We start from the raw sequence: 12,765 nt of genomic DNA, 5'->3' as shown, positions 1-12,765 counted from the left end.
TCTAAAACTGGTGAACATTTGCATTGAAACGGCAACCAGGAAGGCAGTCAGTGAGTGCTGTGGGCAGGTGAATGGCCAGCAGGCAGTGACAGCAGGTGAAGGAGCTTGTGAATCAAGGAGGAGGGGAGTCTGTGGAAGTGACTGGTGGCCAGAGGTAGTAATAGAGAGGAGCAGTCATTAGGACTCATGGGGGTGCACCAACAGAAATATGTATAATAAATGAATTTCCCTGAACACCTTCAGGGTCACTGTGAACCTCTAGCCCTCTGCAAAGCTGTGTTTAGCCTCCACCACTAACAGAAATGCTCACGCCAAAAAAAAAAAAACAATGCCTGGACTCTCCCGAGGGCGTCTCACATATGCTCATGAACCCATCTGAGTCCCGAGCACCACTGTTGTCCTGTTGGGTGTCATGATGTGAAGACTGATCTGCTGGGTCCCTTGCTCTCTGCCCAGGCTGTGATCCGTGAGCACCTTGGTCTTGCTTACTGCCCTCCAGGCCCAGTAGCTTTCTGATACTGTCCCATCAGCTGGTCGAGGCCACTTGCCTCCTCAGGGAGGAAGCCTTGTGCTCTGCATGTCCTCCATGTGAGCCCTGGGCTTCACCTGCTGTTACTTCTGCCATCCTTCTCCTCAATGACCCCTCGGGCTGCGTGGTCCCCATGATCACCGTCCCCATGACCGTCCCCTGTGCTATGATTATGCATGGATGTTGTCTTATTTGGGCAGGCGGCAGGGGGAAGCAGTCCTTCATTTAAGCTTCCTGGTTACCAAAACTTGAGGCAAACTCTTGAATTGAGTTTCTCTCCACCTGTTGCCTCAACTTCTTCGCCTTGAAACACAACTGCTGACTGAACTAAACTTTGTTGATACACAATTCTCAAAGCCCACTTACTAGTCATTTGCTGGCTGTTTCCTCAGCATCTGTCTTTGACCCAATAGCCTCATACCTCTCTTTGGGGATCCATGAGGTTCTGGAAAATATTGGAGTTGGAGCACCATGACCCAGGTAGGACAATCGGGGCGCTGTTTCTCCTGGTTATCATGACTGGTGCAGGGATGGTCATGTCACCTGCACCAGTCCAATCAGACAAAACTGGGGTTTTTGCTTGGGATTCTCGGAAAGAGATGCTTTTTTCTGAACACTGGGCCCTGTGGGTTTACATCCTTTACTTAGTAGACCTTCAATATTCAGCTTTTGTTAATGAGACCCTGCACCATCATGGCTTTTCTCTGACCTCCAAGAAGTCTCTTGCTTAGTTTCCTCCTTCAGGTCCTAAACTGGGCATTTCCACAGATTCTGTCTTCAGGCTGTCTTTTTTTCCTCCATTGTAGAGCTTGCGTAGGTCCATGGCCCCATCTCTCCATTTCTCTACCAGAGTAACTCTAAAATCTTTTGTTTTCAAATCTTGTTTTTCTCTCAAACTTTGGTCCTACCTTTTAAAACTAACAGCTATTTTCATTCAGATGCCTGTCAACTCACCTAACCAACTTGTCTAAAAGTCATCAACACCCAAAAAGAAAAATAAGGAAGTGAACACTTTATAGAAAAGGAACTATGAATGCCTTATAAACACATGAAAATATACCTAAACTTACTTATAATAATAAGTGGAAATCAAACTAAGCTGAGGAGAAATTAAAATTTACATTCACACAAAAACCAGTATGCAAATGTTTACAGCCGTTCTATTAATAATGTCCCCAAACTGGGAACAACCTCCATGTCACTCAAGGGGTAAACAAACTGTGCTATGTTCATACAATGGACTATTTCTCGGCAATAAAAAGCAACAAAATACTAATGCAGACAACAGCCTGGATGAAATCTCCAGGAAATCACGCTGAATGGAAAAAGCAGTCTCCAAGGGTAACATACTGTATGGTTCTATTTTTATGACATTCTCTGAAAGACAGAGCTACAGGACTGGGGAACAGATGAGTGGTTGCCAGGGTCTGGGGAACAGGGAGGGTGCAACTGCAAAGGCGGAGCATGGGGGACTCGTTGGGGTGACAGAGCTGTCCCGTGTTATGGTGGCAGTTACTCAAATCGATCCTGGTATTCAAAGCCAGAGACCGGGGACTTCCTGGTGATCCTGTGGCCAAGACTCCACGCTCCCAATGCGGGGGGAGCCTGGTCAGGGAGCTAGATCCCACTTGCTGCAACAAGGACCAGGCGTAGCCAAACAAATATTTTTTAAAATACCCAGAGAACCATACACCCAAGGCAAAATCAATTTTACTGTGTGTTCATTTAACACATAAAATTAAAAATGACATTTTAGACAAAAATAAGAACGCTGGTGGGCTCTTTTGTTTTTACTCAATAACAGTGTTGCGTGAGCCACGTGTGAAGCAGTGCTCTGGCCATCCGGAGGTTCCCAGCCCAGCTCTCTCTCCCTCCACCGACAAACTTCTGATAAGGCACCCCTCACCTATCAGCATTAACAAAAATCCAGAAGTCTGACAGCATTCTATTGATGAAACAGTAGGTGGGGGCAAAGGGACCCTTGTCTCTTAATTGTATGAATGCAAAATGGCGGAACACTTATGAGGAGGAATCTAGCGATATGTTTTTAAAAATTACACATTCATTTAACCTGTCTTGCAATCTCACACTAGGACTTGACCACGGAGATATACACCTGCCTGTATCTGTAATAAACTCTTTACAAATTGTCCATTATAGCATCATCTGTAACAGCAAAAGCCTGGGAAAATGCCAAGTTCTACCTGTAGGGCGCAGTTAAATATAACCCTACAGACAAATACACCACAGCTGTAGAAAGAATGAGGAAGCTCTCATATGGAATTGTAAAAAGCATGGTATAGAACAGTGTGTTCAGCATGCTACCATTTTCCATTTTTAAAAAGCTGGTAGACTATACGGTACGTTTTTACTTGAAACACAAATAGGTTCACTTGAAGGGCAGGGGATGGAGGTGGGAAGACTTTTCACAGGCTACCCCATGTACCTTTTGAATTATATAAATGTACTGCCTCCGGGTTTCCCAGGTGATGCTAGCAGTAAAGAACCCGCCTGCCAATACAGGAGACAAGAGAGACGTGGGTTTGATCTCTGGGTGGTGAAGATCCCTGGAGAAGGGCATGGCAACCCACTCCATATTCTTGCCTGGAAAATCCCACGGACAGAGGAGCCTGGAGGACTGCAGTCCATAGGGTCACAAAGAGTTGGACATGACTGAAGCGACTTAGCATAGACTGCCCTCTGTTAAAAAATTAAGGGAAATAATTTTCGTCTCTTTTCTTCCAAACACAATTTGCCTTTCAATCCCCATATGAAGTGGGGATCTCAGGTGATCTCATGGTATCCTCCACAGGGGACTGGTCAGATATGGTGATGGGGGGAGGGTGCAGCTGGTCTGCCAAAGCATCACCTGCTGGGAACTGAGGGTGTCTCATCTGTGTTTTAGAGGAACACACATTTTGAGGGGAAGAGGAGGGCCAGGCACAATGAACTCGATACCCCAACACAAGCCTCTACTCTCTCCATGGGAAGAGGAGGTTCCGCCTTTCAGGGTGTGTCCTGGCAGCCCCACTGAACTGATGTCTGAGCCCTGAAGAAGTTAGAGTGGATGGAAGAGCATTTTGCCTCCATCTACAAAACACAGAGCTAAAGAAGGCTGCTTGGAGATCCTTCTGGCAGAGGGCTACCCAGAGACAAGAATCCAGTCTTCCTTATCCCTCCAGGCCACAGTGCCCCATGTGGATACTTTACGATACCACCTGGCAGGACAAAACTGGAGCAGCCAGATCATCCACTCTATCTGTTTGGCCTGGTGAGGCGGGTGAAGAGATGCTGGTGACACGCAGATCAGCAGGGAAGGATGCTGACGGGGCAGGGACCGCAGAACTCACAGCGACAATGGCATCTCACTCCCCGTCCCCATACTCTTGCCCTTTTTGTATTCATTCTCCCCACTGCAGTCAAAATCTTGTCATGTTGGTGCCCAGTGAGAGCTATGTCTGTGGCTTCGTGTTGTTCCCTTGATGTAAGCTTTAGGAAGGAGACTGGATTTTAGGACCCTGTGGACTTCCTGCCTGTGTTTACCCTTTCCTCTTCAGCGCCCTAAAACCATCACGATCCACAAGCTGACCACTCTTCTTCTTCAACAGTGGCAATCCTCTGTTTCTTCTCTGGACTGTGAGCTCCCCATAGTCATGGATTGTGATGGTTTAGCTCAGACTGGATCCTCTAGCAATGTGGCATACAGCAGGGGCCCACACATGTGGACATTGGAAGGATGAACGGGTACCCTCTAATCTGAAAAATGCTCTAGCCTCAGTGTTTACTTCTAAGGTCTGATTCTCACGCATTGTTTACCCGAATCAGATGTCATTTTATTAGAAACTAAACAAGAGCAATAATGAATGAAGAATTGGGGGGGGGGGGCGGGGGAGACCAACTCTTTAGAATTCCATTTTATATTTATGGGGAAAAAAAGAGTGGGAGGGCAACATGCCAAAATACAGACACAGTTGACACTAGGTATTGGAAATAAGAATCTGTTTTTTCTTATACTTTTTGGTCCTTCCCAGATTTTCTACAATGCACATGTTTTACTTTTTGTTGTTTTCCAGATTTTCCAATGCATTGAAGGAAGTGTTTCAGTTTTTCAATTATTAACTTTCAAAATAACCCACATGAAACTCTGTAACCAAACCATAGCAAGCTCCTCATTCTCTGACTTAAATGTGTTAATCTATTGGTTACGTTGAGACTTCACCTAATGAATTTTGCTGTAAAAACACTAAAGGAAGAAGAAAATGGAGGACATTAAGGAGTTAAAAATATTTTAAACAGGCCTTTAAGGAAGGAAGCAAAAGAGGGAAGGGGAGAAAGAGAGAAAATAGGGAAAGAAGGAGAGAGGGACATAGGAACAGAGAAAGAAAACCATAGTCTAAAGTGTCCTGAAGAAGGATTGATTAAGCATCGTGCATGCACCCAGTGAAATATGTACACTATCTGAAGTTCTGTCTGTGAAGACAGTGGTAGTGCCCAAATGGGCGCGGTGAAGCTTCGATACCACCACATCTAAAATATCTTCCCAGACCACCGCAAATAAACGCACTCCGTAAGTCATGATGGTGCGCTTGCTTTTAACATGGCTCCCGCAGAAGGTGACTCCTCCTCCACCCTCTGCCTGCCCAGAAAGGACGACACCATCTTTGTGAAGATCATGACAGTCCTTGTGACTGAAGGTGTGGGTGTGCTAGTTACTCAGGGGTGTCCAGCTCTTTGCGACCCCCGTGGACTGTAGCCGGTCAGGCTCCTCTGTCCATAGAATTCTCCAGGCAAGAATACTGGAGTGGGTTGCCATTCACTTCTCCAGGGGATCTTCCCAACCCAGGGATCGAAGCCGTGTCTCCTGCACTGCCGGCAGATTCTCTGCCATCTGCCTGGTAGAAGCCCTGTGACATAATATTAAATAAAAAATAACAGATTGAAGGGAATTCCCTGGTGGTCCAGTGGTTAGGACTCAGCGCTTTCACTGCAGTGGCCTGGGTTCAGTCCCTGGTAGGGGACCTGAGATCCTGCAAACCACATGGTATATGGCCAAAAAGCAAATGTTTTAAAAGTATGGAATGAAAAAAAAAAATAGATTGAAGAAAGTGTGGTTATAGCCATGCATTAAGAAAATAAATATAAAATTTATTCCAAAAAGATGGAAAAACTGAAAGACATATATGAATAGCAATACAATCATGAATAGCATGATTGTGTTTTTCCTACTTATCAAATGTTTACAGCCATACATTTTAAAAAATATATGTATTATAAGGGACCTCCCTGGTGGCTCAGTGGTTAAGACTTCACCTTCCAATGCCAGGGGTGCGGGTTTGATCCCTTGGTCAGAGAGGTAAGATCCCATATGCCTCGAGGCCAAAAAACCAAAACATAAAGTAGAAACAATATTGTAGCACATTTAGGAAAGACTTAAAAAATGGTCCACATCAAAAAAAAAAAAATCTTAAAAAGCAAATAGTGTTATAAAATAAAGCAATGTAAACATTGTGTGTTAAACATCAAATCCGTTTCACCTGACTTGAAATCAGTATAGGAAGAACTCTCACGGTTCTTTGCTCTGCTTCCCGCAGGATGTGCTGGGCGGCATCCTGATCACTGCCATCCTCATTGTCCTCACGTACCCTGCCTGGACCCTTATCGATCGCCTGGACTCGGCCAGCCCCCTCCTCCCCGTGTGTGTCCTGGTGGTGCCATTCTTGCTCTGTTACAACTACCCCGCGTCTGATTACTACAGCCCGGCCAGAGCGGACACCACCACTATCCTGGCTGCCGGGGCTGGGGTGACCATAGGCTTCTGGATCAACCATTTCTTCCAGCTCGTGTCTGAGCCCACGGAATCTCTCCCTGTTATTCAGAACATCCCGCCGCTCACCACTGAGCTGTTAGCTGTGGGTCTGGCCAAATTCACCGTGGGGATTGTGCTGATCCTCCTGGTCCGTCAGCTTGTACAGAAGCTCTCCCTGCAAGTCTTGTACTCCTGGTTCAAGGTGGTCACCAGAAACAAGGAGGCCAGGCGGAGACTGGAAATCGAAGTGCCTTACAAGTTTGTCACCTACACGTCTGTCGGCATCTGTGCTACCACCTTCGTGCCGATGCTCCACAGGTTTCTGGGACTACTCTGAGCCTCAAACGGTCATTGGACCAGACATCAAAAAGTTGAGTGGGGAAGTCTTGATGACACGTTTTTCTTTAAAAAAAAATTTCCTTAAGTCACATGTCTGTTTTGCTAGTATCTGAGATAAATGTTGCTGCTCTATGGCGGGAAAAGTTGTCTCGCAGGAACCACTTGCCTGTAAGGGTCATGTCACGGATGAAGCCGGGCTAAACCCACAGTTGACCTATTTAAGGGTCCCCCACCCTGTCTGTTACATGGACTTTGGGCCAGCCCTGGGCTGGCAGGAATTGCAGCCTGGCTTATGAGTGGCCACAAACACCCTGGGTTCTGGAGAGCATGACCCAGAAAGCTGGACGTCGGGTTTTCTTTTCAATTATGATCCTGCCCATCACTGAGTCTCAGTGTTGGTCCGAGAGAAAGGGTGACGTTCCTTGGACAGGGTGACGTTCTGTCGTTACGATCACATGAGACCGTGCCAGCTCACAGGGAAAGAGTGCTGTAAACCTCCCCGGGAAGCATGAAAGGTGGGGCAAAGCCCTGAGGTCCCAGGCAAGAGCCTGCTTTCCTTATGTGTCCTGGTCTCTGCCCGGTGCACACTGGACAGGGAGGGATCTGCTCCCCCTTGTCGTACACTTCGCAGGATTCGGGTACCACTTATTTCTATTCTCTTCTGAACATGAACCCAGCCGGCTGCTCCCAACTCACTTCATCTGATTTGCTCTGGGTGTCTGGCTCTCTCCTGCATCAAAGTGACTTGGGACAAGCCCTCTGCCCTTCTTCAGCTTTTTTCGCTTTCTTACAAACTGGGAAGGCACTGTCGTGGGCCTGTTAAAGTGAATCAGTAGAACAGATGAATGTAATCCTTCTTAGGGCCCTAGACCTCCCTCCTAGCCACTGTTTCTTCATTACTTTTCCTAAATCCATTTCCTCATCTGTTAAATAGAATCAGGGGCTCCCTTTTCATCCCCCCCCCTTATCTCTTGGCAATTTTAAGGGTAATTAATGTCTGAACAATGTCAGCCTCTCTTTGGAACAAGCCAACCCAACCCAGCATCCTTTAGACCCCAGGCAAGTCCTTATTAGACTTAGGAAGGTGATCATTATGCAAACACCCTCCTGCAGGGGCTCCTTGAGGAGGAGGAACAAGAATGAAGAGGAAGAGCTGAACAGTGCTCTTAAAAGCGCGCGTCAGTGGACAGTTAACAAAGTGTCTTGTGGGGGAGCTCCTGAGCTGCTGAAGCCATTGCTTTTTTCCTGCGTCCTCACCACTCAGACACTTTGAGGGCAAATCTGCCTGTCTGGGTTAGGTTCTTACCTCCGCATCCAGTGTGAAAACTGAACACCCGTTGTCCTGCTTTCCAAAGATGCACCCTGGCCTTTTGGTTGCGATCACCTCTGATGTTTGACTTCATGCTTCTGACACTTTTCATAGTTAGAAGGCAGGGGTCAAAATGACTTGCCATTTGCCTGTTTTTACATCATCCTCTGACCAGCATCTGCGTCACTCTGGCAGGGGAATGCCCCCGGTCACGGGCACCCCCACCCGAGACCACCCCACATTGCCGTGCACGCAGCACTCTCTGTACCCCCGTCCCCATGGGCTGCCAGAGCTGAGATCACGGCCCTGGGTAATATTTACACAAAATGATTTTAGTTGATTTCTCTGAAGCCAAGGGGCAAAAGGATCAGCTTTTTCCACTTGTATCCTTTGAGAAGGGTGGTAATTATTGTCATAGCAGTGGGTGTGAGCGATTCACTTGTGTGTGTATATAAATTTTACTGCCATCTCTTTATTTTTAAGCCCCAACCACAGACTTGCAGTCAGCTGTATTGATGTATTCAAAGCTGTATTTATACAATTTGGATTGAGGATGAATATGGTAGCCATAGCTCAGTAAAGAAATACTGACAGATTGGTCACTTTTTAAAGTCTCTTGTTCCATCAGCCGAAGAATAAAAAGTGCATATTGGTGAGGCCAAGCTTAGTTTTTGAGCACAACGGCTCTGTGGCCTAGAATCAGGCAGAAACTGTTCAGAAAAACTTTTTTACTTGCTTCAACCTGCAGCTTGGTCAGCCCTCCTCATTCACTTTACCCAGCCCTTCACCCTCTTATACACACACACACACACACATACACACACAGAGCCCTCCTCATTCACTTTACCCAGCCCATCACCGTTATACACACACACACACACACCACCCTCCCCCCACCTCCCCCGCCCGCCACCCCCCCCCCCCGCAAGACTACACCATCCATCACTGACCTCTGGATTTTCTCTCTGGGGATAGACTGCCCCCTGCTGGCCTAACCCCTGTCTTGGTCCAGAGCCTCTGTTGAGCAGAAGTCTTTTTTTTTTTTTTTTGAGCAGGAGTCTTAAAGAGATGAAGTTTCAAAATCCAGCTCATCTTGATGTGTCCAGTCTAAGCTTAGAAGCTGTGGTCTGGCCAGCTCTCCGTCTAGACGTGGTGACAGCAAAGTGCCCGGCGTCATCGGCCACTGCAGGTAGAACAGTATGGGCTTTTCCCGACTGCTCTCCTGCCCCTAACCCACCACCACTCTGGACCAGGGCATTTCCTCCTGTGAGTGTCATTCTAAACAGCCACCATTCCAGGCCAATTTTGCTCAGACTCCCACCATAATAGATCATGCAGTAGAAGATACAGCAGAAGAGACAATGAACAAAAAACCCTCAACGACTGAAATCACCCCTCAACGTGCCTGCAGATCACACGATAACAGGATTTTCTTGCCCAAATAGGCGACTCATGCTTCCCGAGTGTAATTAACCAAAGCATGTGGTGTTTCAGGGCCATATGCTCTGGTTTTCTATTTTGGAAACCTTCAGCTGTCTTACTTATGTACTGTATGTAAATTTATTCTTTTTAAAATCATTTTTCTTTGATGATGATTTATTAAATGCTTTAAAAGCCAGTGTTCTGCTTCCTTGCAGTTTTTTTCTCCCCCCCCCCCCCCCCCCAGATCCTCAGGGTTCATGGGACCTGAGTTGAAAAGAGGTGACAAAAATAAACAGCGGCTATACAGTTCTCTGGGGCTTCCCAGGTGGTTCAGTGGTACAGAATCTGCCTGCCAATGCAGGAGATGTGGGTTCGATCCCTGGGTCAGGAGGATCCCCTAGAGAAGGAAATGGCAACCCACTCCAGTGTTCTTGCCTGGAGTATCCCATGGACAGAGGAGCCTGGTGGGCTACAGTCCTTAGAGTTGCAAAGCGATTAAACGATGATACGGTTCTCTAGCGCTGTCATGATTCAGCCACACGCAGATGTTGGTGAGCACCACGGCAGCCACAGGTATGATGAAAAGAAAGTAAGTAGTATGAATGCACGTCTAATTACCCTCCTGCAGCTCCTCGATACTGAAGAGCATCCTCTTACCATATTCGGACATAAATGTCAATATATATTGAAGACAAGCAAAATGTTCTCTTTTTTTAACTTTATGTATGGCTGTGCTGGTCTTTGTTGCTGCATGTGGGCTTTCTCTAGTCGCACAGAGGGCGATCCTCTCCAGTCGTGTGCGGACTTCTCACTGTGGCTTCTCCTGTTGCAGAACCAGTAGCTGTGGGGCCTGTACTTAGCTGCCTCTCGGAATGTGGGATCCTCCCAGACCAGAGGTCAAACCCATGTCCCCCGTGTTTTGGCAGGCACAGGCAGACTCTTTTTTTTTTTTTTCCCCATTTATTTTTATTAGTTGGAGGCTAATTACTTTACAGTATTGTAGTGGTTTTTGCCATACTTTGACATGAATCAGCCATGGATTTACATGTGTTCCCCATCCTGGACCCCCTCCCACCTCCATCCCCTTCCCATCCCTCTGGGTCATCCCAGTGCACCAGCCCTGAGCACTTGTCTCATGGATCCAAGCTGGACTGGCGATCTGTTTCACACTTGACAATATACATGTTTCAATGCTGTTCACTCAGATCATCCCACCCTCGCCTTCTCCCATAGAGTCCAAAAGTCTGTTGTATACATCTGTGTCTCTTTTTCTGTCTTGCATGTAGGGTTATCATCACCATCTTTCTAAATTCCATATATATGCGTTAGTATACTGTACTGGTGTTTATCTTTCTGGCTTACTTTACTCTGTATAATGGGCTCCAGTTTTATTCATCTCATTAGAACTGATTCAAGTGTATTCTTTTTAATGGCTCAGTAATATTCCATGGTGTATATGTACCACAGCTTTCTTATCCATTCGTCTGCTGATGGGCATCTAGCTTGCTTCCATGTCCCGGCTATTATAAACAGTGCTTGGCAGGCAGACTCTTAACCACTGGACCACTAGGGAAGCCCAAGCCAAAGGTTTCCACAAGTGACTGCACTGTCTGCTGAACGAAATGGACATGACCCCGCTTTACAGTCACATCATTGCAATGATATGCTCTCCCCTTAAGCGCCCCTTGCGTTTTGAAATGGTGCTGAAAGCTGACACTCTTATTTGCAAGGCTGTTGGGATCCTCTTTGTACCTTAAACATTATGTTATTTCATAATACCTAATTTGCTGCCTCCCATGGGCACGTGAGGCTAGATGAGACCTCGTTTGCCAAGTGGGAGTCTCTCCAGAGAGAGAGGACTCGGGCTGAAAAAATTACAAACCAAGACCCAAAGTTGTTAAGGCTGTAGGGTAAAGATAAGCACCCAGTGGGAATTGAGTTCTGCGACTTAACAGAGGCTCATGGGAGAGATAATGTGTGAGCCAGGCTTAAAGAACAGATGGCGTTTGCATGGAGACGTGATGCAAAGTAGGTACAAGATGATGCTCTATGGTGAGGGCACAGCTTGCGAGAGACACTTCCCCAACACCTCGAGCTCTTACAAGGAGGAGACAGACCACACCCGTGGTGGTGTGCATGTGTGTGGGAGTTAACAGTGATGGCAGGGCTGGGATAAAGAGTGAGCAAGAGGCTTTGATGGGGCAGAACCCAATCACGAGAACAGGAAGGGAGCCTAAGAAGCTCCTTAATCCTTTTCCTTGCCTCCACATGGGATAATCCAGAGGAGGTGACATCTACAGGTGATTTCAGTCTCTTCACTCAAATATTCACCCTTGGGTGCCTTTCCCTCTGCTGTCAATGAACCTCCCCATATCCTTTGTTCATCTCTCGGCAAATATGACAGCAGCAAGGGACTCAATCTGTGTCCTTGGTGTCCACACCTCCTCCCACCTGTCTTTGCTCAGTTCCTTCCTTGAGCTAAGTCCCATGAAACTTAATTATTAAAATATTTTGCCATGATCCTGTCTCTTTGCTGCTGCTGCTGCTGCTAAGTCGCTTCAGTCGTGTCCGACTCTGTGCGACCCCATTGACGGCAGCCTGCCAGGCTCCCCTGTTCCTGGGATTCTCCAGGCAAGAACACTGGAGTGGGTTGCCATTTCCTTCTCCAATGCATGAAAGTGAAAAGTGAAAGTGAAATTGCTCAGTCGTGTCGGATCCCTAGCGACCCCATGGACTGCAGCCTACCAGGGTCCTCTGTCCATGGGATTTTCCAGGTAAGAGTACTGGAGTGGGGTCCTGTCTCTTTGAGGGGCCTGTAAATATCCATGTTGTCCTTTAATGATTACAAATCATACCCAGTGGCTTCCCAAGTGGCACTAGTGGTAAAGAACCCACCTGACAATGAAGAGGATGTAAGAGACACGAGTTCAATACCAGGGTTAGGAAGATGCCCTGGAGGAGGGCGTAGCAGCCCACTTCAGTATTCTTGCCTGGAGAATCCCATGGACAGAGGAGTCTGGTGATGTACAATCCATAAGGTCACAAAGAATTGGACATGACTGAAGCGACTTAGCACATACCAAGTGGAAATAAATGATTACAAATAAAGCCTTGGTTCTCTAGTAAGAGGTTAACCAGAACCAAGTGGAATGAGGGTGCAGACATATCTTGTTTTAGGGAATAGATCTTTTCCTAAAAGCTGCCTCTGTTTTGATTGTTTAAACTTGAATTTTAAGTGCACTAAGAAGTTTGCTGCTTAAAAATCATATGGCAGCTCTTCATTTCTGTAAACATAAGGCTCCTTAATGGATTCTTTAGGATATAGCACACATGCATTGTTCTCTGCAAGTGGGGCACCCC

The 12,765-nt window shown here is 46.7% G+C and overlaps 1 protein-coding gene across 2 annotated transcripts in view; it reads left to right on the top strand.

Annotated features, from left to right (window-relative positions):
• Positions 1 to 8,889, top strand: part of SGPP2 (sphingosine-1-phosphate phosphatase 2) — a 147,024-nt gene extending 138,135 nt beyond the window's left edge. For both annotated transcript variants that reach the window (XM_061148646.1, XM_061148645.1), the window contains one exon: positions 6,121 to 8,889. In XM_061148646.1, the coding sequence (XP_061004629.1) occupies positions 6,121 to 6,672 (552 nt within the window). In that variant the 3' untranslated portion in view covers positions 6,673 to 8,889. The remainder of the gene's footprint in view (positions 1 to 6,120) is intronic.
• The last annotated feature ends 3,876 nt before the right edge of the window (positions 8,890 to 12,765 follow it).

Source organism: Dama dama, chromosome 8 (genome assembly GCF_033118175.1).
Source record: "Dama dama isolate Ldn47 chromosome 8, ASM3311817v1, whole genome shotgun sequence".
Lineage (NCBI taxonomy): Eukaryota > Metazoa > Chordata > Mammalia > Artiodactyla > Cervidae > Dama > Dama dama.
The sequence above is the reverse complement of the archived record's forward strand: the minus strand, read 5'-3'. Positions and strand labels throughout refer to the sequence as shown.